The 25,604-nt window shown below is 39.8% G+C and overlaps 1 protein-coding gene across 1 annotated transcript in view; it reads left to right on the forward strand.

Moving 5' to 3' along the window:
* SEMA3A (semaphorin 3A) overlaps positions 1–25,604 on the forward strand; it is a 336,455-nt gene that overhangs the window by 158,684 nt on the left and 152,167 nt on the right. The window contains exon 4 of the mRNA XM_082256599.1: positions 22,644–22,763. Coding sequence (XP_082112725.1) covers positions 22,644–22,763 — 120 coding nt within the window. The remainder of the gene's footprint in view (positions 1–22,643; positions 22,764–25,604) is intronic.

Raw genomic sequence — 25,604 nt, forward strand, 5'->3', positions numbered from 1 at the left:
ACACAACCACACTAGGCCCCAATTACTATTGTTTGTACCCCTAAAAGGCTAGATGAGGAGTAGGGGGAGTATGGAACAGGCAGCACCCTCAAACCTTCAGAAGTATGAGATGAACCCCAACAACTTGGAAAGGTGGATCTCTCTCACACGTACCGACACAGACTATCCCGCAATTCAATTGATCCTCAAAGGTTTTTATTGAATAGCGGAATAGGAAATATGATCAAAAAAAGTGTATGTATCTCGCACGTACACAACCACACTAGGCCCCAATTACTATTGTTTGTACCCCTTAAAGGCTAGATGAGGAGTAGGGGGGGTATGGAACAGGCAGCACCCTCAAACCTTCAGAAGTATGAGATGAACCCCAACAACTTGGAAAGGTGGATCTCTCTCACACGTACCGACACAGACTATCCCCCAATTTAACTGATCCCCAAAGGTTTTTGATTAAATAGCGGAATAGAAAATATGATCCCAAAAAAGTGTATGTATATCACACGTACACAACCACACTGGGCCCCAATTACTATTGTTTGTACCCCTAAAAGGCTAGATGAGGAGTAGGGGGAGTATGGAACAGGCAGCACCCTCAAACCTTCAGAAGTATGAGATGAACCCCAACAACTTGGAAAGGTGGATCTCTCTCACACGTACCAACACAGACTATCCCCCAATTTAACTGATCCCCAAAGGTTTTTGATTAAATAGCGGAATAGAAAATATGATCCAAAAAAAGTGTATGTATATCACACGTACACAACCACACTAGGCCCCAATTACTATTGTTTGTACCCCTAAAAGGCTAGATGAGGAGTAGGGGGAGTATGGAACAGGCAGCACCCTCAAACCTTCAGAAGTATGAGATGAACCCCAACAACTTGGAAAGGTGGATCTCTCTCACACGTACCGACACAGACTATCCCGCAATTCAATTGATCCTCAAAGGTTTTTATTGAATAGCGGAATAGGAAATATGATCAAAAAAAGTGTATGTATCTCGCACGTACACAACCACACTAGGCCCCAATTACTATTGTTTGTACCCCTAAAAGGCTAGATGAGGAGTAGGGGGGGTATGGAACAGGCAGCACCCTCAAACCTTCAGAAGTATGAGATGAACCCCAACAACTTGGAAAGGTGGATCTCTCTCACACGTACCGACACAGACTATCCCCCAATTTAACTGATCCCCAAAGGTTTTTGATTAAATAGCGGAATAGAAAATATGATCCCAAAAAAGTGTATGTATATCACACGTACACAACCACACTGGGCCCCAATTACTATTGTTTGTACCCCTAAAAGGCTAGATGAGGAGTAGGGGGAGTATGGAACAGGCAGCACCCTCAAACCTTCAGAAGTATGAGATGAACCCCAACAACTTGGAAAGGTGGATCTCTCTCACACGTACCGACACAGACTATCCCGCAATTCAATTGATCCTCAAAGGTTTTTATTGAATAGCGGAGTAGGAAATATGATCAAAAAAAGTGTATGTATCTCGCACGTACACAACCACACTAGGCCCCAATTACTATTGTTTGTACCCCTAAAAGGCTAGATGAGGAGTAGGGGGGGTATGGAACAGGCAGCACCCTCAAACCTTCAGAAGTATGAGATGAACCCCAACAACTTGGAAAGGTGGATCTCTCTCACACGTACCGACACAGACTATCCCCCAATTTAACTGATCCCCAAAGGTTTTTGATTAAATAGCGGAATAGAAAATATGATCCCAAAAAAGTGTATGTATATCACACGTACACAACCACACTGGGCCCCAATTACTATTGTTTGTACCCCTAAAAGGCTAGATGAGGAGTAGGGGGAGTATGGAACAGGCAGCACCCTCAAACCTTCAGAAGTATGAGATGAACCCCAACAACTTGGAAAGGTGGATCTCTCTCACACGTACCAACACAGACTATCCCCCAATTTAACTGATCCCCAAAGGTTTTTGATTAAATAGCGGAATAGAAAATATGATCCAAAAAAAGTGTATGTATATCACACGTACACAACCACACTAGGCCCCAATTACTATTGTTTGTACCCCTAAAAGGCTAGATGAGGAGTAGGGGGAGTATGGAACAGGCAGCACCCTCAAACCTTCAGAAGTATGAGATGAACCCCAACAACTTGGAAAGGTGGATCTCTCTCACACGTACCGACACAGACTATCCCCCAATTTAACTGATCCCCAAAGGTTTTTGATTAAATAGCGGAATAGAAAATATGATCCAAAAAAAGTGTATGTATATCACACGTACACAACCACACTAGGCCCCAATTACTATTGTTTGTACCCCTAAAAGGCTAGATGAGGAGTAGGGGGGGGTATGGAACAGGCAGCACCCTCAAACCTTCAGAAGTATGAGATGAACCCCAACAACTTGGAAAGGTGGATCTCTCTCACACGTACCAACACAGACTATCCCCCAATTTAACTGATCCCCAAAGGTTTTTGATTAAATAGCGGAATAGAAAATATGATCCCAAAAAAGTGTATGTATATCACACGTACACAACCACACTAGGCCCCAATTACTATTGTTTGTACCCCTAAAAGGCTAGGAGTAGGGGGAGTATGGAACAGGCAGCACCCTCAAACCTTCAGAAGTATGAGATGAACCCCAACAACTTGGAAAGGTGGATCTCTCTCACACGTACCAACACAGACTATCCCCCAATTTAACTGATCCCCAAAGGTTTTTGATTAAATAGCGGAATAGAAAATATGATCCAAAAAAAGTGTATGTATATCACACGTACACAACCACACTAGGCCCCAATTACTATTGTTTGTACCCCTAAAAGGCTAGGAGTAGGGGGAGTATGGAACAGGCAGCACCCTCAAACCTTCAGAAGTATGAGATGAACCCCAACAACTTGGAAAGGTGGATCTCTCTCACACGTACCAACACAGACTATCCCCCAATTTAACTGATCCCCAAAGGTTTTTGATTAAATAGCGGAATAGAAAATATGATCCCAAAAAAGTGTATGTATATCACACGTACACAACCACACTAGGCCCCAATTACTATTGTTTGTACCCCTAAAAGGCTAGGAGTAGGGGGAGTATGGAACAGGCAGCACCCTCAAACCTTCAGAAGTATGAGATGAACCCCAACAACTTGGAAAGGTGGATCTCTCTCACACGTACCAACACAGACTATCCCCCAATTTAACTGATCCCCAGAGGTTTTTGATTAAATAGCGGAATAGAAAATATGATCCCAAAAAAGTGTATGTATATCACACGTACACAACCACACTAGGCCCCAATTACTATTGTTTGTACCCCTAAAAGGCTAGGAGTAGGGGGAGTATGGAACAGGCAGCACCCTCAAACCTTCAGAAGTATGAGATGAACCTCAACAACTTGGAAAGGTGGATCTCTCTCACACGTACCAACACAGACTATCCCCCAATTTAACTGATCCCCAAAGGTTTTTGATTAAATAGCGGAATAGAAAATATGATCCCAAAAAAGTGTATGTATATCACACGTACACAACCACACTAGGCCCCAATTACTATTGTTTGTACCCCTAAAAGGCTAGGAGTAGGGGGAGTATGGAACAGGCAGCACCCTCAAACCTTCAGAAGTATGAGATGAACCCCAACAACTTGGAAAGGTGGATCTCTCTCACACGTACCAACACAGACTATCCCCCAATTTAACTGATCCCCAAAGGTTTTTGATTAAATAGCGGAATAGAAAATATGATCCCAAAAAAGTGTATGTATATCACACGTACACAACCACACTAGGCCCCAATTACTATTGTTTGTACCCCTAAAAGGCTAGATGAGGAGTAGGGGGAGTATGGAACAGGCAGCACCCTCAAACCTTCAGTATGAGATTGTGTTCACTGTACCCCACAAAGATTGAGTTCACTGCACCCCACAATGATTGTGTTCACTGCACCCCACAAAGATTGTGTTCACTGCACCTCACAAAGATTGTGTTCACTGTACCCCCCAAAGATTGTGTTCACTGCACCCCACAAAGATTCTGTTCACTGTACCCCACAAAGATTGTGTTCACTGCACCCCAAAAAGATTGTGTTCACTGCACCCCAAAAAGGATGTTGTTCACTGCACCCCAAAAAGGATGTTGTTCACTCCACCCCAAAAAGATTGTGTTCACTGCACCCCACAAAGATTGTGTTCACTGCACCCCAAAAAGATTGTGTTCACTGCACCCCAAAAATGATTTTGTTCACTGCACCCCAAAAAGGATTTTGTTCACTGCACCCCAAAAAGGATGTTGTTCACTCCACCCCAAAAAGATTGTGTTCACTGCACCCCAAAAAGATTGTGTTCACTGCACCCCACAAAGGATTTTGTTCACTGCACCCCAAAAAGATTGTGTTCACTGCACCCCAAAAAGGATGTTGTTCACTGCACCCCAAAAAGGATTTTGTTCACTGCACCCCAAAAAGATTGTGTTCACTGCACCCCACAAAGGATTTTGTTCACTGCACCCCACAAAGATTGTGTTCACTGCACACCAAAAAGGATTGTGTTCACTGCAGCCCAAAAAGATTGTGTTCACTGCAGCTCACACACAGAAAAATGGATGTGGATCACTGACACCTGCCTATCTCCAATCCCACACCACACAGCAATATCGATTGTAGTTTGTAGAACACAGTTTCCCTAAAATTCAGCAGACTCTGTCCCTAACAGGATTGAGAAGAGATCGTAGATCAGGATTGAGTGCAGACCCCACCCCCCACACAGCAATATCGATTGTAGTTTGTAGAAGACACTGACCCTATATAATTCAGCAGACTCTATCCCTAAAATGCCTACAACTCGCCCTGCCTAAACACTCCGACCTGTCCCTCAATTCTATCCGGACACAAATGGTTTTTTCCTGCCTATCTTTCCCTAATCAGCAGCCAGCACGTTGATGTGTGCTCTGTCCCTGAATCTAAGCAGCATAATGACGCCGCTGCGGCTGCCTCGAACTTATAAAGACTTGGTCACATGCTTCAGACGGCCAATCACAGCTACTGAGACATTTGCAGGCATGGCTGGGATGGCTTAAGGCACACCAGTTAAACGATTGTTGATTGGCTGTTGAAAGCCCGCCATGAAAAGAGCGCCAAAGCATGCAAAACCCGGAAATAAAACGACCGAACACGGATTTTTACCCGAACATACAGTAAAGTGTCCGTGTCCGTGTTCGGGTACAAAAAATCCAATTATTCGGTACGAACACGAATAATACAGTCCGTGTTCGCTCAACACTAATTAGCAGTGATGCTGGACAGTACTGACGTTCAGAAGTTACATCCTATAAGACCCAACTATATGGAATGTATCATCAATTTCAAACAATTAGGCTTCATGCACATGGGCAGAATGTTTAAAGGGAAGGTGCCCCTCTGACGTGGGGATGCGACCCCTGTGGAAGGGTGAGGGAGGCAGCTGCCCCGGCTCCCGCTTCCAAAACAAAAGCATTTTTTACTTTTTATGTCTCTGGACACAGCCCTATTTTGGACAATGGGGTGGATTTACTAAAGGCAAAGATACTGCACACATTTCAGGTGCAGTTGCACTCATTTCCCTTAGTAAATTAAAATGTGGTAAAGCTTCACTTTGAAAAGAATCAGGTGAAAGGAAAATCCTCCTGAAAGAAAGATCCATCATAGATAGGAATAATTTTATACCACATGTTCATGAAGCTTAAACTTAGTCCTCTGACATTAGTGTGCCAAAATTAACGGTTGTAAGTATTGTTAATATTCAGGAAATAATATTTTTACATTTTTCTCTCAAAGTTCAGGTAAATATGCCACTATTCTGGAATACCTTTATTATATAACACAGATAATGTTTATCAGATTAGATAAGAACATAAACACAAAGTCCTTTACCCATAGCAACCAGAAAAGCCAATTAGTTGCCCACTGATTGAGGTTGCCAAACATATCAACAAATGCAAAAAAAAAAAAAAAATATATATATATATATATATATATATATATATATATATATATGTGTGTATGTGTGTGTGTGTATATATATATATATATATATATATATATATATATATATATATATATACTGTATCTCACAAAAGTGAGTACACCCCTGACATTTTTGTAAATATTATATATGAATTATATTATTATTATTGTATAATTATTATTATATATTTATTGTTATTATACCTTTTCATATGACAACACTGAATAAATTACACTTTGCTACAATGTAAAATAGTGAGTGTAAAGCTTGTATAACAGTGTAAATTTGCTGCCCCCTCAAAATAACTTAACACACAGCCATTAATGGCTAAACCGCTGGCAACAAAAGTGAGTACACCCCTAAGTGAAAATGTCCAAAGTGGACCCAAAGTGTAAATATTTTGTGTGGCCACCATTATTTTCCAGAACTGCCTAAACCCTCTTGGGCATTAAGTTCCTCAGAGCCTCACAGGTTGCCACTGGAGTCCTATTCCACTCCTCCATGACGACATCACGGAGCTGGTGGATGTTAGAGACCTTTCACTGCTCCACCTTCTTTTGAGGTTGGCCCACAGATGCTCAATGGGGTTTAGGTCTGGAGACATGCTTGACCAGTCCATCACCTTCACCATCAGCTTCTTTAGAAAGGCAGTGGTCACCTTGGAGGTGTGTTTGGGCCGTTATCAAGTTGGAATACTGCCCTGCTGATCAGTCTCCAAAGGGAGGGGATCATGCTCTGCTTCACAGTACATGTTGGCATTCATGGTTCCCTCAATGAACTGTAGCTCCCTAGTGCCGGCAGCACTTAAGCAGCCCCAGACCATGACACTCTCACTACCATGCTTGACTGTAGGCAAGACACACTTGTCTTTGTACTCCTCACCTCGTTGCCGCCACACATGCTTGACACCATCTAAACCAAATAGGTTTAGCTTGGTCTCAACAGACCACAGGACATGGTTCCAGTAATCCTTGTCCTTAGTCTGCTTGTCTTCAGCAAACTGTTTGCGGGCTTTCTTGTGCATCATCTTTAAAAGAGGCTTCCTTCTGGGACGACAGCCATGCAGATCAATTTGATGCAGTCTGTGGTGTATGGTCTGAGCACTGAAAGGCTGACCCCCCACCCCTTCAACCTCTGCAGCAATGCAGGCAGCACTCATACGTCTATTTCCCAAAGACAACCTCTGGATATGACGCTGAGCATGTGCACTCAACTCCCTTGGTCGCCCATAGCGAGGCCTGTTCTGAGTGGAACCTGTCCTGTTAAACCGCTGTATGGTCTTTGCCACTGTGCTGCAGCTCTGTTTCAGGATCTTGGCAATCTTTTTATAGCCTAGGCCATCTCTATGTAGAGCATCAATTCCTTTGTTCAGGTCCTCAGAGAGTTCTTTGCCATGAGGTGCCATGTTAAACTTCCAGTGACCATTATGAGAGAGTGAGAGCGATAACACCAAATTTAACACACCTGCTCCCCATTCACACCTGAGACCTTGTAACACTAATGAGTCACATGACACCAGGGAGGGAAAATGGCTAATTTGGCCCAATTTGAACATTGTCACTTAGGGGTGTACTCACTTTTGTTGCCAGCGGTTTAGACATTAATGACTGTGTGTTGAGTTATTTTGAGGGGACAGCAAATTTACACGGTTATACAAGCTGTACACTCACTACTTTACATTGTAGAAAAGTGTAATTTCTTCAGTGTTGTCACATGAAAAGATATAATAAAATATTTACAAAAATGTGAGGGGTGTACTCACTTTTGTGAGATACTGTATATCAATTAGAACACATGTAACCAATCTCATTAATTCTTCAATTAGTATCCAAATCATTTATACATATATTATCCACATATGAGTGGAACGAAAACACTAACAGGTATAATGAGCTCTCCACACATCATGAGAACTGCTATACGTAAGGCACCTGCTAGCAAAGAGAAATAAAGAAAAATAATAAAAATATCTACAAAAAATAAAAATAATATTATTAACAACTGTAAACCTTCAAATAATGAAAAACGAATAAAAAAATACCCAGACCAAGCCTTTTAAATGGTAACCGACAAATAAGCCTTTTAAATGATAACCAATAAATAATCCTATACTGGACTATGTATGCATCTATGTGTGCCAACAATGTGCACACATACTTATATACCTCCATTAAAGGGGCCATAAACCAATCTAAATAAATAGATATAAGTCAAAATCTGAATTTAACCCTCTCGGGCTAAGAGTGTCTAAACGACAAATCCATGCCACAGTTCTCTGTTACCTCCTCACTTGTTTCGTGGTATGCTGCCAATTACCATATATTTAAGTTGTGAAACTGAATGTCCTTTTTCTAAAAAAATTACTGGATAATGGTAATTTAGCCAGTTTGTCCCTTATGGAGTATTTGTGTCGAGCAATACATTCCTTGGCCTTCTGGGTAGTTTATCCTACATATAAAAGCCCACAAGGGCATTTAATGATATCCATTATATAGAAAGATTGACATGTATAATGGTCCTTTATTGTTATATTATAGGCCTTATGTGGATGGGAGAAGTATTTTCCCATAATCATATTAGTGCAATGTATGCACCCTAAACATGGATAAGAGCCATTGTTACGTGGACCCAAAAATGTAGATGAAATAGTCTGTGGGTGATATTGATCTGATTTAACTAATCTATCATGTAATGTTCTTCCTTGTCTATATGAAAGTAAAGGTGGAAAGAAAATGTATAGTTGGAATTCAATATAGACCAATGTTTCTTTACTATATTAAACACAGAATCTGAGAAAGGATGAAACTGGGAGATAAAGGGTATCCTGCAACTAAATATCTTTGCTTTCTTATTGCACAGGTGTTTTTTGTTCAGTATTAACCATAATACTGGTGTACCCCCATCGTTGGAGTCTGTCCTCCATCTCATCCAATCTCACTCTACATGTCTCAGGATCCCTAACAATACTCGAGACGCATATAAACTGGCTCAGAGAGATTGATTTAAAAACCCTTGGAGGATGAAAGCTTGTATAATGTAATAATTGGTTTCGATCAGTAATTTTTCAATATAGAGCGCTGACAATCTGTCTATTATGTATGGAAAAACAAGTATCCAAGAATGGGATCTTAGTGTTATTCATACACATATTGAATTTGAAACCCGGAACCAAGTGATTAAGGTATACATTAAATAACATCAATGAGTCCATGTCGCCCACCCATATAGCAAAGGCATCATCAATGAACCTGTACCAACAAGCACAACTAGTGGTGAATAAATCACAACTATAAAGAAATGCATTTTCAATCATATCCATGAAAGCGCTATATTGGGGGAAGACAATAGAGCCCATCGCTGCTCCGGCCAACTGTAAATAATAGGGATCTTTAAAAAGGAAAACTTTTTCTTCTAGAACTATGCCTAATAGTTCCAACAAAAAAGGAATTTGGTCACTTGTACTTTTTTTTTTAACCGATCAGAAGTCGGCAAGCCACTATTCTCAATTTATTTATGGGGGGGGGGAGTGGCCGTATAAAGATTTGCTACATCCCAGGTGACCAAAACAGAAACTGGCACGCAATCCACAGATTTAGTTTTTTCTAAAAAATCCTAAGTGTCTCGTGTATATGAACGAGTAGGTGTAATTAAAGGAGTTAGACACCTATCCAAATATTTGGCTATAAGCATCGTATATGATTCTGTGCTGGACACAATGCGATTGCCTAGGGGGTTTAACACATTTTTATGTATTTGTAATACATATATGATAGGGGTCACTGGAAACTCAGGAATAAGAAAAGTTTGTGTGGCACTATTGATAACTGCTTGCTGCGTTGCCTGTCCTACAACCTTTTTTATTCAATTTAGCACCCTGTATGTGGGGTTATTTTCTAAACATTTATAGGCCTTTGAATCTGCTAACTGCTTGAAAACCGAGTCCTAGGTATATGGTCTTTCCTCTTGTATAAAGAGATTTATATCCTCCTCTACTTTGTTAATGAACAGTTTAGCCACATGAGGTAGGTGGAACAAACCTACTTTTATTTTTCAATTCTAAATTACTAATGGATAGCGGTAACAAACTGGCATTACTTATAGTGGGTCTAGAGGAATAAGAAGCCTTTAAACTAATCTGTCTATATATATATATATATCTTGTTTCAGTACAAACATATCCATTTTACTTTTAGGTGAAAAGTTTAGACCCTTGTTAAGTACATTCAATTCAATATCAGATAAAATATTATGTACCCAATTTGTTGTTGCGTCCTTTGTTTGTTCCTTGTTCGGGTAGCAATCCCTTTTGATATTGCGCCTCTTGTTCTTTTTCCCTCCTCTCCTCGTTGCCTTAGATTTGTGGTGTCTCGATCTAAAAAAGATCCACCTGGGGCATTAACGGATGATCCTATGGAAGCCATCGATGAGGTAGAGGTGGAGAGTTGTTGATTGTGCTGTTTATGTCTGAACTTGGGTCAAAAATGATTTGGTTCAGTCCAATTAAAACACGATTATTAGCATAATCCTCTCGGTCACGATCCATTTTAATCCTTTTACAATTCTCAATATTATTCCTGAATGAAGACAACATATCCTCCAGAGTCTTATTGGTATTAGATAATTCCTCAAGGCCTGTCAGTTCCACTAACTGTGTCTCAATAGTTGCAATTTGTTGTGAAATAGAAACTGCACCGTAAGAACGATTAAATCAAATGAACATTTATTTATAATCTGTGGAAACTTAATCTTAAAGTCTCCATTTTGTGCATATAAGGTAGGTGTTGTGTACCCTTATTTCCCTAGGGATCAGCTGGGATTTGTAGTACTCCGCCAACATGATTTAATGTAGTTCCGTAGAAATCAGTTTTTGAGACAATTTTTCCAATTGATGTATCAGCTGTAAAATTGAAATGTTAGTAAGAAATTCTCTTGATTACCACTGTGCCTGTATAGATCCAAGCTATATCCTCATCTGTGTAGGAGAATGAACCTCCTGTAGCCATCATTCCAGTCACGATTGTATATAATATAAAAACCAAAGGGTGAGGTGCACAACGGTAATAGGAGTATGTTCAAGCTCAGACGATCAGACGATCTTGATTGAGTGTTTCTCTCGATATATTTGCTACTTCCCTGTCATGAGATCTCTAGTGTAGCCTCTTTCCACGAATCTGTGGCCTATTATATTTGCCTGTTCATAATAGTCTATTGGTGTACTGCAGTTCCTTCGTAGGCGTATAAATTGGCCTTTTGGGATATTTATAAGCCAAGGTGCAAAATGACAGCTATCTGTTGGTATACAGCTATTACGATCCACATTTTGAAAAAATGTTTTAGTGGTAATCAGGTTTTTTTTCCAGTTTAATGGTCAAAGAAAGTTGATACTTGTATTGTTAAGATCCCAGAAGAGGATTATGTTTTTGGTGTTATTGTTTAAATTTGTCAGAATTTTTTTTTAAGTTTTATCTTCTCCCTCCCTTTTGTTTTGATCTCAGATCACCTAAGTTGTCCATGACCCATTTTGTTGCACTCTGTGCTTCCTCATGATTTATAATAGTGTATAGGACTGACACATCTGCCGTGGCCAGTGTGTAATGATGATCCCCTATTTTTATTTTGTTTCAGCATCTGTATTAAGTGTTTAGTGCCTGGGAGGTTTGGTCTTGTTTTAGTCACTAATGGTTGGAGATACCAACCCATATATTCACCCATTCTTGCATTTACAGACTGAATTCTTTTTACTATTGGCCGTCCTGGTGGGTTATCTTTATCTTTGTTTATTTTTGGATTATCGCATTCTTCACACCACCTTCACATGATTATTTAATTTATATTCAAGGTTTGAGTACTGAGTACTTGATTTTGGTGGTAGCAGCAATTCACATTTTAATTTAGTCACTACATCTTTATCCCTGACATTTTCCCAACAGCCAGCTGTAGCAACGCATTAGTGTCGTTATATTTTACTTGTATAATCATAGTTGTATGTACAGTATTCGGTTTGAAGAAGGGCGCTATTGATACCCGAAACTGTTACCATGAATACTATTTGATACTATGTAATTTTATATTCAGATGAAAATTACTCTTTTGTGCAGCAACCCTCTTGGATTTTTCTATACATGACCTGTGAGAAGGTCTGATTGCTTGCACATACTCCTATTACTTGCACCTTACCCTTCGAAATGTATATATATATATATAAATACATATACATATATATATATATATGTATATATATATATATATATATATTATACACACACACATTACTCAAACAAAACACATTATATATATTAACCACTTTAGCCCCAGCCGCCGCTGATGTACTGCAGCAGGCTGGCGCTCCCAGGCAAAACCCCATACATGTACAGCGCTGGCCTGGGAGGAGCTAGGGGGCAATCGCGCGCCGCTGGAGGTGCGCTCCCGCCCCCGCTCATTAGTGGAGAAACTAGTGCATGTGGCAGGCGGCTCCGATGGCCACCGGGCCACTCGTGATCTCCAGCCGCTGACAGAGAAGGACGGACGGCTCATGTAAACAAAGCCGCCCGTACTTCTCCCTGAAGTTATCACAGTTGTCATGTGATCCTGCTATATAGGATCGCATGTCTCTGTGATGACTTCACAAGCCAACCCCACCCCCCCCCCCACACACAGTTAGAATCATGCCCCTAGGGTCACATTTAACCCCTTGATCACCAGTACTGTTAACCTCTTCCCTGCCAGTGTCATTTTTACAGTAACAGTGCATATTTTTAGCACTGATTACTGTAGTAATGTCACTGGTACCCCCAAAAGTGTCAAAAATGTCAGTTAGTTGTCCGATCTGTCTGCAGCAATGTTGCAGTCCCGCAAAAAATTGCAGATCCTGCGATTACTATTATAAAAAAAAACAATAAAAATTACATAAATCTTTTCCGTAGTTAGTAAACGCAATAACTTTTGTGCAAACCAATCAAAATACGCTTAATGCGATTTTCTTTTTACCAAAAATATCTAGCAAAAAACAAATTGGCCTAAAATGTTAAAAAAAAATTGATATTTACATTTTTTTTGAGAATTTCATATAGCAGAGTGTGAAAAATATTGTATTTTTTTTTTAAAATGTTTGCTCTTTTTTTGTTTATAGCACAAAAAATAAAAATTGCACAGGTGATCAAATACTACCAAAAGAAAGCTCTATTTGTGGGAAAAAAAGGACATCAATTTAGTTTGGGTACAGCGTTGCACGACCGCGCAATTGTCCGTTAAACTCACGCAGTGCCGAATCGCAAAATAGGGCCTGGTTATTGAGCAGCCAAATCCTCCGGTCTGGTTAACCACAGATTGAAAATTCTTATGCCCCATACACACGTGCAGATTATCTGCAGACTTTTGTCTGCAGACTTACCTTTTCTATGTAGTGCAAGGGCCTGCCGGATTGCATACAAATTGAAAGTGTTTAGGTTTGACCTCATATTATATGGTTTTTGGTAAGTCTGCAGACAAAAGTCTGCAGATAATCTGCACGTGTGTATGGGGCATTAAAAAACAGGCAGTTTCAATCCACCACCCTGTAGATTAAAACTGATGATCAAAGAATGAGCTTGTTTCAAATGTCTATCAACAATAATAACTGTACATCAGATATATGAGGATCAGTCTTGGTCGGGACATCAGCTTCAGCTGCGGCCAAAGACATACATAAATTGGGATCAATACAGAGAAGATTAGCGTGGCCCCTGCGTAAGGCTGACATGTATAATCGTTAGGCGATCTGAGGATCAACAAGATATTACATGGCTCAAAACTTACAACCGTATATAGTGTTTATGATTGCTACAGGGTGTCCCATACATCCAAGTATTTCTTAGGTCTTGGCTGCCTCTTTGGGACAGGGGAAACCCAATTAGGACAGCACATTATTTCATACAATTTATTGCAATAAATTAAAATGTATTACAATTTATTAGAATAAAACAGATCTACATGCACATATTCAGAAAAATCACTAGTATTTGGATTGCTTTTTCCGTCATCATAAAATTCCAATAATACAAATACATAAATAAACTTCAACTCACTCTTTCTAAAGTCAAATTTGGAAGCCAATTACAATTGACTAGCTACAATTTTAATCTTTATACAATTATGGATAGTCATGGAATTTAAAGCGAAAGTAAACCCAATAGATTTAACAGTTTCAAAAAAGTTACATTTCCGTCATGCCTGGAATGCTGTCACATTGGTTGTGCTCGCAACCAAACTGTCAAACTATCCAATGGCTGGTGTCATAATTGATCACATGTGCAACATCACGGCAGTTGAAGATTTAAAAGAGGCCAAGATGGCAGATTCCTTGGCTGAAAATGATAGTAGGGTTTTCTTCCACTTTAAGCATAAATTTAGTGTTCCTTTAAAAATATTGATCCAAAGCAACTCTGTTATTAAAACACAATTTATTTCCTTTTTGCCAAATGTGAAACAATTTCACAAAAAGGTTTCATACTCATTTTTTTTACTTTCTTCTATGTATTTTAACATTTGTTCATGTAACAAAATCTGATAATTTTTAGACAGTTAAACAAAACTGTTGCTAGACTAGACACTGGCTATAACCACAACAGACACATTTATGATATCTTCCAATAGTTTATTTATAAGTCCATCCAACCAGTTCAATTTAGACTAAAGGGAAAGATTAAACACTACAGCTGACATATTGATAAGAATATGTAGACGATGTGCTTTAAATAATAAATAGGCTAAATATACATTCCTGTGCAGCGGGGTTGTATTTCTGTTTACTGAACATGCCTAGTTGTAATCTTTGCTCTCATTGTTTATTTAAACCATGGAAAGACCTGAGTGTAAAATATTAATGTATTTGTACATGTTTCTCACAGTACCGCTGTGCCAGACTGTCATAGCTCATAGCTCATCTCTTGTATGTTACGGTATGGGAAGGTTTAGGCAGATCATATCTTTTAATTACAAGTATTCATTTTATGTTTGTCAATGGTTAAATGTTCTCTTGGATGTTTAGGCAAGTGTTTATCTCAAGCCAAAGATTTGTTTCACAGAGAGTACAATGAGTATCTTCATGTGTTATATGGGAAAGAAGAACATTTAACTTTAGACCAAAAGGAATTCAAGTTCAAGCTGTTCTTCTATCGAACAGCTCTGTCTAACAGAATGGTATTAGGAATATGAAATAGTAATTTAAGTATAGGGTTGACCATACTCCTGTAGTTAACAACATGTTAAACATTAAACATCTTAACCTCTTGCATTAAAGTGGCATCATAATTACTGACTTTTCTCAAAAATTCAAATGCCTTGCTTGTTTTTAAGCTGTCTTTTTCCAGCTTAAAGGGAGAGGGAGAAAAGAAAAAAGGAAACCGCTTTAGGTATAACAAGGTACTATAGGTAACACATAAATAGTTGGTGCAAAGCACCAGTTCCCTGCGCTCTGAGTAGTGTAATCCTCTATCCACCTCAGCTGTAATCTTGCAGCTGTTGAGAGCTAGCAACACGGAAACACAGGAAAGCTTCGGCCTTGCTGCCTCTTACACGACCTTACACGGCTAGGGTACTCTGGAATCACTGAAAATGACAAGCAAACACAAGGGCGCACTGGCCTAGTGCATTATCCTTTTGAAGATTTATTAAAAAGAAAGGTTAAAATACTCACAAACGAGTTCTTGATAAAAGCATATCAAACGAGGTACGCAGTCCTCAGCATCGAGATCCAAGGGTGTACCGTCGAGGCTCTGAAGAAGAGGCTAAGCCTCGAAACGCGTAAGCCTTTACAGCTTCAAGGGACGGTACACCCTTGGATCTCGATGCTGAGGACTGCGTACCTCGTTTGATATGCTTTTATCAAGAACTTGTTTGTGAGTATTTTAACCTTTCTTTTTAATAAACCTTCAAAAGGATAATGCACTAGGCCAGTGCGGCCTTGTGTTTGCTTGTCATTTTCAAGGTACTATAGGTGCCTGCATATAGCTGTAGCAGTCTCTAAAACCACAATGGTCAACCTAGCAGATGAGTCTGTCATCTGGATTGTAACATGCATGTGAGTTTTAGGGTAGCACCTTTCTTTTACTAATGTACATCAGCTCTGGTTATTTTGAGACCCAAACCATTATTTTACAAAAATAAATAAATTCCCTTATCTTGGGGTCTTTGGTATTGATGACACACATGGCAATAAACACAAAGCTGAGACTATAGTCTCCCAAATTGGAACTGACAAATGTTCGGGTGTCTGTGAGCAACATCAAAACACTGGATCCACTGTCCACCAACTGTTCTCTGGCTTACTAACACTATGTTCAGCTGGAGGTTATTTGTTCTCATTAGGATTATGCTGGCGCTGATGGTTTTTGTCAGCTCTCCCCTTCCTCTTCCCAAAGTATACACATGCATGCTCCAGTGATCTTACCTTGCATGTTTTGGCCTTTTCTTTGGTAAAAAAAAAGAGACCCTTTTGCAATTAGATATGTTTTCTCTCTTCTGGGATTGACAGTTTATTGTGCTAAGTGTTGTTATAATGGATGTTGTAGCATATTTAAGTGCATTCAGATGTGACTGCCAATTCTAAATAAGACCTTATCTGCCTAAGGCTTCATACACATGGTCAAACACCAGCTTTTTATAAGATCCAAGTAGTGCTAAGCGTGCTGATAGCACCAGGAGCCTGATAAAATTATTATATTTTTCTACATAAAACTAGCATAAGAACCTGACTCTGTCTTTATATTTGACTTATGTAGTCTTCTACACAACAATATTCAGACTGGGAAAGGTGAAGAGGAACATTATGTGCCAAACACAGCCCTACTGGTTGCATTGTGCATATGTAAATGTACTTCTAGGAAGAGAGAACACAGAACAAACTCATCATGTGATGCTGAAACACATGTAATACTGCTTTTTCTCAAACTAGAAAGCTACATAAATGGGTGTAATAATTTTAACAATCTTATTACATGTGTTTTTTCCAGCACTGTGTAATGATCAGTAAATACTTGGATAAAACTGTCTTTTTTTTTTTCAGTACCTGCATCTATCATTAGTATGTACGTATTTCGTCAGGTGCAGATTTTTGGTTTTGTGTTACAGATCTGAATGTGATGCATTTGTACACACCTGTGTAAATGTCTCCATTGAAAACAATGTAGCTGCATTCAGATCTGTAAATAAAAAACACTTGAAAATATGCTTTTAGGGGTATGTGAAGGAGGCCTAAGGCCTCACGCTTAATTGGACAGTAAAATTTATTCTTTAAATACTTGGCAATCTGGGAGTTAGAAGACTTTTTAGGCACATATATTCATGCAAACACATGCATTATATGACCCATACACACGTGCACAAACTTACTGACCGGAAGATCCAGTGTTTATACATCAGTATCAATCGCATTCAATCACAGGCAAGAAGGGGTCATGGCCAAGGTTATACTTCTCAAAATTCAAACTGCTGTGTGGTTTGTAGAAAGGTCCAAAATCTAAATATGTAGTATTGCTGGGGTGCCTATAAAAAGAAAACAGAGGTGGCCACCACCTCTAGGGACTGGTAAGCTGCAATATATTAAATTTTGTCTTGGGCTTAAACATATATTAAAATTTTAACCAGCACTGTCAATACATTTTGTGTTCCTCTCTCCCCTGACTGCAGCAAAGGGTGTTTTAATGGAAAAGCTATTTGACATTTATTGAATACGTTGTAAAATGCTTTCTAAATCTGATGCTTTTAGGCCTATCGTTTACAAGCTTGAATGAAAATACATCCAAAAATATTGGCACTATATAAATCATCTAAATAATAATAATAATATATTGTACATTCACATCAGCTCCTGCCCTCAAGGAGCTTACATTCTAAAGCAGTGTTTCTCAACTCCGCTCCTCAGTGCACACTAACAGGCCAGATTTTAAGTATTACCTTGGGGAGATGCAGACTCGAATACTGCAATCATTGAGTAGCAAATGATATCACCTGTGATGTATTTCAGTTTTCTTGCAAACCTGGCCTGTTAGTGTGCCCTGAGGACCGGAGTTGAGAAAAACTGTTCTAAAGTCACATTCATACACATACTAGGGCCAGTTTAGACAGGAGCCAATAACCCTACCAGCATGTCTTTAGAGTGTGGGAAGAAACCAGAGTACATGGAGGAAACCCATGCAGGGACAACAAGAACATGCATACTCCATGCAGGTAGTGTCAATGCAGGTAGTGTCAAACCAATGGCCCTACTGCTGCTAGACAGAAATATTGCCACTGAAACAAAAAATGATGGAAAATTCGTAATTATTTACAGTAGTTTCATGAGTTACAGTAGTTGATGGTAAATCTTACAATGGATAAACCTGTTCTGTTAACAACTGTTTAGGGGGGGGGATATTCCCTTGTTTTGGCGCAAAATCCTCTTACTTTCTGCTATGTCTCAGAAAAAAAAAAACAACTGACAAGGGTCCTAACAACTACCTTATGTTTTTTTTTAACAAAACAAAGCTTTGCCTATTTATACACATTCAGGCTTTTTGCACATGGCGTAATGCCTAGTATATGGGCATACCGTGTAAAATATATCTATCACTGTGGTGTCCATGAGCCACAGCTGCAGCATAATTTTACCCCTTAGTCAATATTACAGAAAACACTTTGTGCATGTAACCACTGGTACTGCTACTCGCATTATGTATGGGCGTATTCTTCAAAATGTAAAATTTTACTTTTTAAAAACTACGCCCACATGCCTTCTCAAGTACACGCTGATATTAACTATATATGTGCACAGAATTCTTTTTAAATATTCCTATGGACAACAATACTCTGCAGCTGTGGCTTCTGGGTGCTACAACAATGGATGAATTTTATACTGTACATCCATATGCCTATCATTATGGCCATGTGCAAGAGGCCTAAAACATTTACAATATTTTTTACTCAAACACAAAAACTATATTTTCCAGCTTCATCTCTGTTGATGCTCTGAATTGCACTGTGACACAATATACTTTTACTGTTTGTTTTTATTCTAAGCTGCTAAGGATATGAATATATTGATCTGTGCAGGAGAGGTTGGAATGAATGTTTTTTTAGGCCCAGAGCCAAGAAGGAGGCGAGAGTTGTCGTGGTTATGACACACGTCCATATACATAACACCTTTGGAACTGTTCTTTCTCAGATCTGAAAATCTGCTTCAGACTATTTTAACAGGCAGTTAGGTTAACAAAATATCAGTCTGCTCTCAAAGTGTAACTGACATTAACCCTGTAGCAGGCCAGAGTTGCATCACACAACATCAAATTTACAGCACAACAAATGTAAAACTGAATATTAAAATGGACTACATATGTGCTAAACAGATTATTTGCTCTTTATAGTTTGAATTTACAGTTTTAAAAAGTCCCCAATAAGCAAAAATATCAGAATGTGTGTGGACATAGAGCAAGGGATCCTAACATTTGATAGCTCTGATTTTAATGCAGGAAAATACACAAATGACCCTATTGTTTATCATTGGACCATCATAACTGTATAACTAGATGGCAGTGATTTGGAAAAAAAAGGATCATGTGTTTTTTCTGATACATGGGTATGCATTGAAGGCCCATAGGAAATATGCATATAAAAACCATCTATACCGAACAGATTCAAGGGAATTCATAAAGAGTATCTAAGACTATACAGGACACATGTTGGTACGGGTGACAAATTCATGTACCTGTTATAAACAGATACATACAGTACATAAAACTGAGGCATTCACCGCCTGTGGAGGTACACTAAGACCGGAGTGTCAATACGGAATAAAGCTCTCTTCCCGCCTTCGCAGCTATCACACAGACACTGCAGTGCAAGGAAGTTTTTTAAAGTTGGGTGGATTGAGGATTCATAGACATTAGTTCTCCTTCAGGTCTGTTCCCTTTTGATTGACGACATGGAAGTGGGTTGATTTATAGCCAATAAACAGCCTGCTATTGGTTATAAAATTCACCCAGTCCTGACTGTGAATCACAAGTTGAGAGGGACTTAACTTTCCCATCAGGCTCTGCACTCTGTCAGCATAACTGGTTGCTAAGAGGATGTCGGCCTCTTAACAAACAGATATGCTGACAGGAAGGGAGAGGAGGCCTTAGTGATGGCAAATATGCTGCCTGCTACACTGAGTACATAGACATGCACCCTTATAAAGATGGCTTATAAGGATGCACATTGTACCATGTGCTGAACATGTATGGGCATAGGTGTTAATGCATCCTAAAGCAGACTATTTATTTTCTTAGCTCATAACATCTAACATCTTACAATGCAGTGTTTACTGTGTTCCTCCTTGCTGATAAGGCATCTGAGTATGCCACAATGAAAAAAAGTATTATAGCAAAAATACTGTATTTAGTGAACAAATAAAGAGTTATATTTTATCAGGTCATTCGTGGTAAGATTTTATTATTTCTTTTCATAGGTCTTATAAATGCACTATGTATCAATACTTGAGTTTTAAACTCAATATAAATGTAGCACCCTACAGGTAGGTGCTAGGTAAATGCATAGTGGGCCTTGTCTGCCTAACAGCAGGGCCATGATTGCTTTTTGGCTAGGGTGTCATGGCTTCCAGGTGTGTCTGCTAAGAGGGGAGTCTCCCCACTGGCTCTGTGAGAAGGCTTCTCATAGGGCAGTGGAGGAAACCCAATCAGGGACACATTCAGGCTTGTGACTACCCCAGAAGGCAGATTCTGCTGCAAAGGATTCTGGGAGTGGGTATAAGTCTGAGGGGCATGCGTGACTCGTGGTCTTTGGCAGGAAGCAGAGTCCCAGGAGGGAGAGGATGGCTGTCTCTCCTCCTGTCAGAGGAAGCGGATGTCTCGGGTGCTGCCTGAGAATCCAGAGAGTGCTGAGTTGAGCTGAAGGGGATCCGGTGTGCCGAGAACTAGCCTAGAGTAAGAGGGGTCCAGTCCCAGGAAAGCCTACACAGGTTGTGAGTACTGAGGATTGCCCCTGGGGGTCTGCCTAGTGTCAGTGGGGACCACTCCGGAGAAGGTTCTAGGATCCAAGTATCAGCTAGCTGTAAAGGGGGTACCTGGTCAGAGGACCCTGAAGTGGTAGAGGGGGTACCCAGGTTGAGGACCCTGAAGTGATAAAAGGGGCACCTGTAGTTTGGGCCATACAGGAATCCACAGAAAGCTACCTCAAGCCAGTGCAAGGCTGGAGGGAGTAGTCAGTGACTTTGCAGTGCAAGCAATGTCAGATGTTCTACGTTCTACAGTCCTGAAGCTTTTGGACTTAAGTCAGAGTTCCAGCCCAGCTTTCAAAGATACAGTGTGTTCAAAGTGCCAGAAAGCGTTGACTAGCATCGGCTGGCGTCAAGACAGTGCTAATGGGCATTTTTGCTATAGAGTCCTGGAATTGTACATAGTCGAGCCAAAGGAGTATCCCACTCATTCCCTTCTCCCATCCCCTAAAATACAATAAAACAACCAAACAAAGATGCCGGAGTTGTCAATGTGTCAGTTTTCACACCCAGGGTCGCAGCTCACATGGGCTGGAGAGGTAACCGGTAACAATGGCAGACCCACCTCAGGCCACAGTCCTGGAAACAATGCTACATAAAGAAGAAGAAAAAAAAAAAAACCCATACACAATGTTGTGCCAGAAACAACCTACGAGTAAAGTACTGCTAGTAACAGAACATTTTTTATTTTTTTTATGCATGTTTTTATGCAAGTTTTTGCCTAATGTTTTGTATGCCACTCCATAGTTCACAACATTTGCCTTTATTTAGCAGCTGGCTTAAAATAACTGAATGTAACCATGGTAGGATCAAAGGATCATTATAGTACTAATGAGATACCACATTTACTGCTGAACTATGATTTTAGGATATGCCACACTTTGCAAATTCACTATATGAAAGCATGTGGGGTAAGATGCAATAATAAAGCTACATACATCAATCTGCTATGTTCTTTCGCTATATGACATGTGGTGTTCACTGGTCTGCACTGCTTGCCTTACAGCCTTCCGTTATCATTGGATGGAATATGAACTGGAGGCATATACTATACAGAAGTTTGCATTGGTCTACAAGATGGGCACTGTGAAGAAAGAGGCATCTATAAGAGCCCTTTCACACTCAGGCACTTGAAAACAGCCCATAAAACACTGAGCGCTTTTGCGGCGCTTTGGAGACGCTTTCGAGGTGTCTAGTGGTGTGTTTTTAAGGACACGTGACTCAAAAGCTGCTTCAAAAACCATTTTGAGGCACGTTTATAGTTCTTTTGAGGCGTTTCCCATTCATTTCAATGGAGAGGGGCATTTTTTAGGTGCTTTTTTTTAGCACTCCAAAGATGTTGCTTGCAAGATTTTTTTCACCGCCCCACCACCAGTGTGAAAGCATTCATTGATTTTAAAGAGATTAAGATTTCGTGAGCTTTTCAGGTGCTTTTTTTTTTTAGCTGTGTGAAACAGCTCTAAAGAAATAAAAAATTTTCATTGTCAGGGAGATTAATTCCTAGTAATTCAAGTTATTTTTTTAAGAAATGTATTCTTTATTAAGTGCATGATGGGTATCTGAAAAGTATTAGTGGTATATGTACATAAGCTATGTATTTACTGTGCATCAATATACTAATTTTTTTTTTTTCTGTTTCTTTCCACAGAGAGAATGTGCCAATTTTATTAAGGTTTTGAAGGTTTACAACCACACTCATTTGTATGCCTGTGGAACTGGAGCTTTTCACCCTGTCTGTACCTATGTTGATATTGGCCATTATCCGGAGGTAACATTAAAAATGTGTTTATGTAATATGTCAAGTAGATGTTAGTGAATGTGGTAGGCCATTAGCTAACCATGTCACCAGCATTGAAAAGCCTACTCCCAGCAACAGATGCCATCTTTTTAGTCAAGCATAAAGAAATGATGTATAGGCAGATATAAATATATAAACAGAGCCACTCCTGAGCTTACACATTTTGTATGTTTACGCCATATGTATGGAGACTGTACAGCAATTATTCACTGTTTAATGTGCACAAATCAAACATGATGGTTTTCACCAAGACTGTGAATATTTTTATAGTTTATTTAAACATATTAAAATACTTTTGTTTGGTCTACACACATTCTGTTGGAAGGGTTTAGTGAAATATGATATAGGTTAAGTCTATATAGAAATGTGTACAGTTAAAATGCTGTATAACCAAATGTCACTGTGGTTTTTATGAAGCTCGAAACTGTTATGGGCAATTGCCGGGGCTACCCACAACCACTTCATTCCACTTTCTTATCTGACAGATTCTGCCAAACTTCCATTCCTACTTAAAAAATAAAGCAGGGTTCCAAAAGCAATGATGTGTTGCAGCCGACCGCAACCAATCCTTTTTCTGATTTTGGAAATGTAGTTTATTTAACAAAAAATGAAAGATGGGATTTCTCAACTGTACAGTACATAGTTTTCTTTTGATTCTTTTCTAGTCAAATTAAACCTGCAAAATGTTGCCTATGACCCACATACACACACTCTGTTTTGTACAAACATAATTCTGTTTCCCATAGCAATAGATTAGAATTAACTTTTCACTGACCTGACTTCAGCAAACTGAAAGTTGATTTAAAAAAGTCCCTATAGCTATAGTCACATCACTTACCTGCAGGGTCGGCTCTAACTGTAAGGCGACCTAGGCAGCCACCTAGGGTGCAACTGCACCCAGAATCAGTAATGGACCGGCCGCTGGCCGTTGCAGCACTCCTCATGCTGTGCTGCCTGAGCGCTACAGCAAGAAACGCTATGTGAGGACCACCAGCGTTGCCAAAATCCCCATAGGAAAGCATTGAATAATGCTTTCCTATGGGGAGGTCTAGAACGAGTCTGCGGTCATTGCCGCGCATGCACATTAAGTCTACCCTGCCGGCTGACGTCGGTGGGGGAGGAGAGTAGGCGGAGCCTGCCCCAGCATTGAGGTAAGTCACTGAAGGGGTTTTAACCCCTTCAGCAACTTGGGATGGGGGTGGGAGAGCATATGATGGGGTGGCAATTTTTATTTTGCCTAGGGTGGCAAAAGTCCTTGGACTGGCCCTGCTTACCTGTAATGAAGGATGTCTTTAAATTGTTCAGCCAGCTGAATCCTGTAAAAGTCTTCACTTGCCTGTCCTCTTCCTGTCTCTGAGCCTTCTGGTGCTGTAATGGTTAACAGCAGGCACACGCTCCCTCCATCCTCCTCCTCCAATGAGAAAAGTTCTTTCATTGATTACACAAATTTTAATGTACTGTAATCTGTAAATGAGAGAGAGAATCCTGTGTCTTATCAGGCTGTCCCCTATTAACAATGTAATTAACAAAATAACTTAACTCTGAAGTAGGAGGAAGGAGGATACATTCTCTATTGGACCATTTGTACTGCTGTCCTGCCCGTGTATCCTTTATATATAGTATAACAGTGCTGTAATTAAAAGAGATGCATGGGAAAACCTTTTTTGGTCATTCTTCTCTTTTGGGTCACAGGGTCTCTTGTGCTCTTTTGTGACCCATAATCAGCCGACAGCTAAAGTCCACTGTCAGCTGATGCCACAGAGCCGTTCCAGGCCCTGAAAGCACCCCAACCATTTTATTTGGATCCACCCAGCTGCCTTACTGACAGCTGGCTCCAGCTTTCAGCATGCAGCTGAGACTCAAAGCCAGCTGCTCCCACCCCCTTTTCAGCCCAGTGCTCCAATGAGCACTGGAAGAGAAGAGCAGTCCCTCCGCTCAGTTCTCAGGATTAGGGTCGGGGGACAGATGCAGCATTGGTGTGATGGGGGGAATATGTATGTTTGTTTTTAGTCAACCCAAACTTCTCCTTTATCTCATAAGTATGTGGGGCAAAGTGTAGACAGCATCAATACTATATACATGCAATAGTGAAGGATGTGCCTAAAGCTGCATTTAATACAATCAGCATTTAATACAATCAGCAGTGAGGACAATAGATATGATTGCTTGAATTTAAATGCAGAATTACTGCCACATTGGATTTTATTAACATACCATGCTAGCTGTGTCTTGTATGTTTTCTGGTTTTAATTATTTTCAGATAATTCTATTTGTTTTAACAGCTTAACAAGTGGTTAATAGCAAAGACTGCAGTGGTCTCAGCAGTGATTGGGTTCAGAGAGGGCAAGGAATGCAATGTGGCCACTGACAGTCTTGTACTTCTACCTGTCCATCATCTATATATTAACCTTCTCCATGACGTGACTTGGCATCTTTACGGCAGCTCTCATTCTTCAGCTATTAAAATGTTCAAGACATTAAGATGCAGCATCTGGACTCAGGACAAATGTTTCTTACCTTGCTCATAGAACTTCTATATTTCCTAAAGGCTGTACCTTTTAATAAAACCTATATTGAGAGAAATATGGAGGCTTCTATTGCTAACTGCTTTCTGAAAATGCTGGTTACATGGCTGTATCTGGTCTCAATACTTTCTGAATTGCTGCAGGCATCTAGTGAAGTCAGTGAAGTTGAACATCCTGCACACTTGATCAATGTAAGTATTGAAACCATTGATCCAATACAAAAGCCAGGCAGCTAGCATTTTCAACATGAATAGTGGAGGCGTATATATGTTCTCAATGCAGAGTT

The sequence above is a fragment of the Pelophylax lessonae genome (genome assembly GCF_965119305.1).
Source record: "Pelophylax lessonae genome assembly, chromosome: 4".
In the NCBI taxonomy this organism is placed as follows: domain Eukaryota; kingdom Metazoa; phylum Chordata; class Amphibia; order Anura; family Ranidae; genus Pelophylax; species Pelophylax lessonae.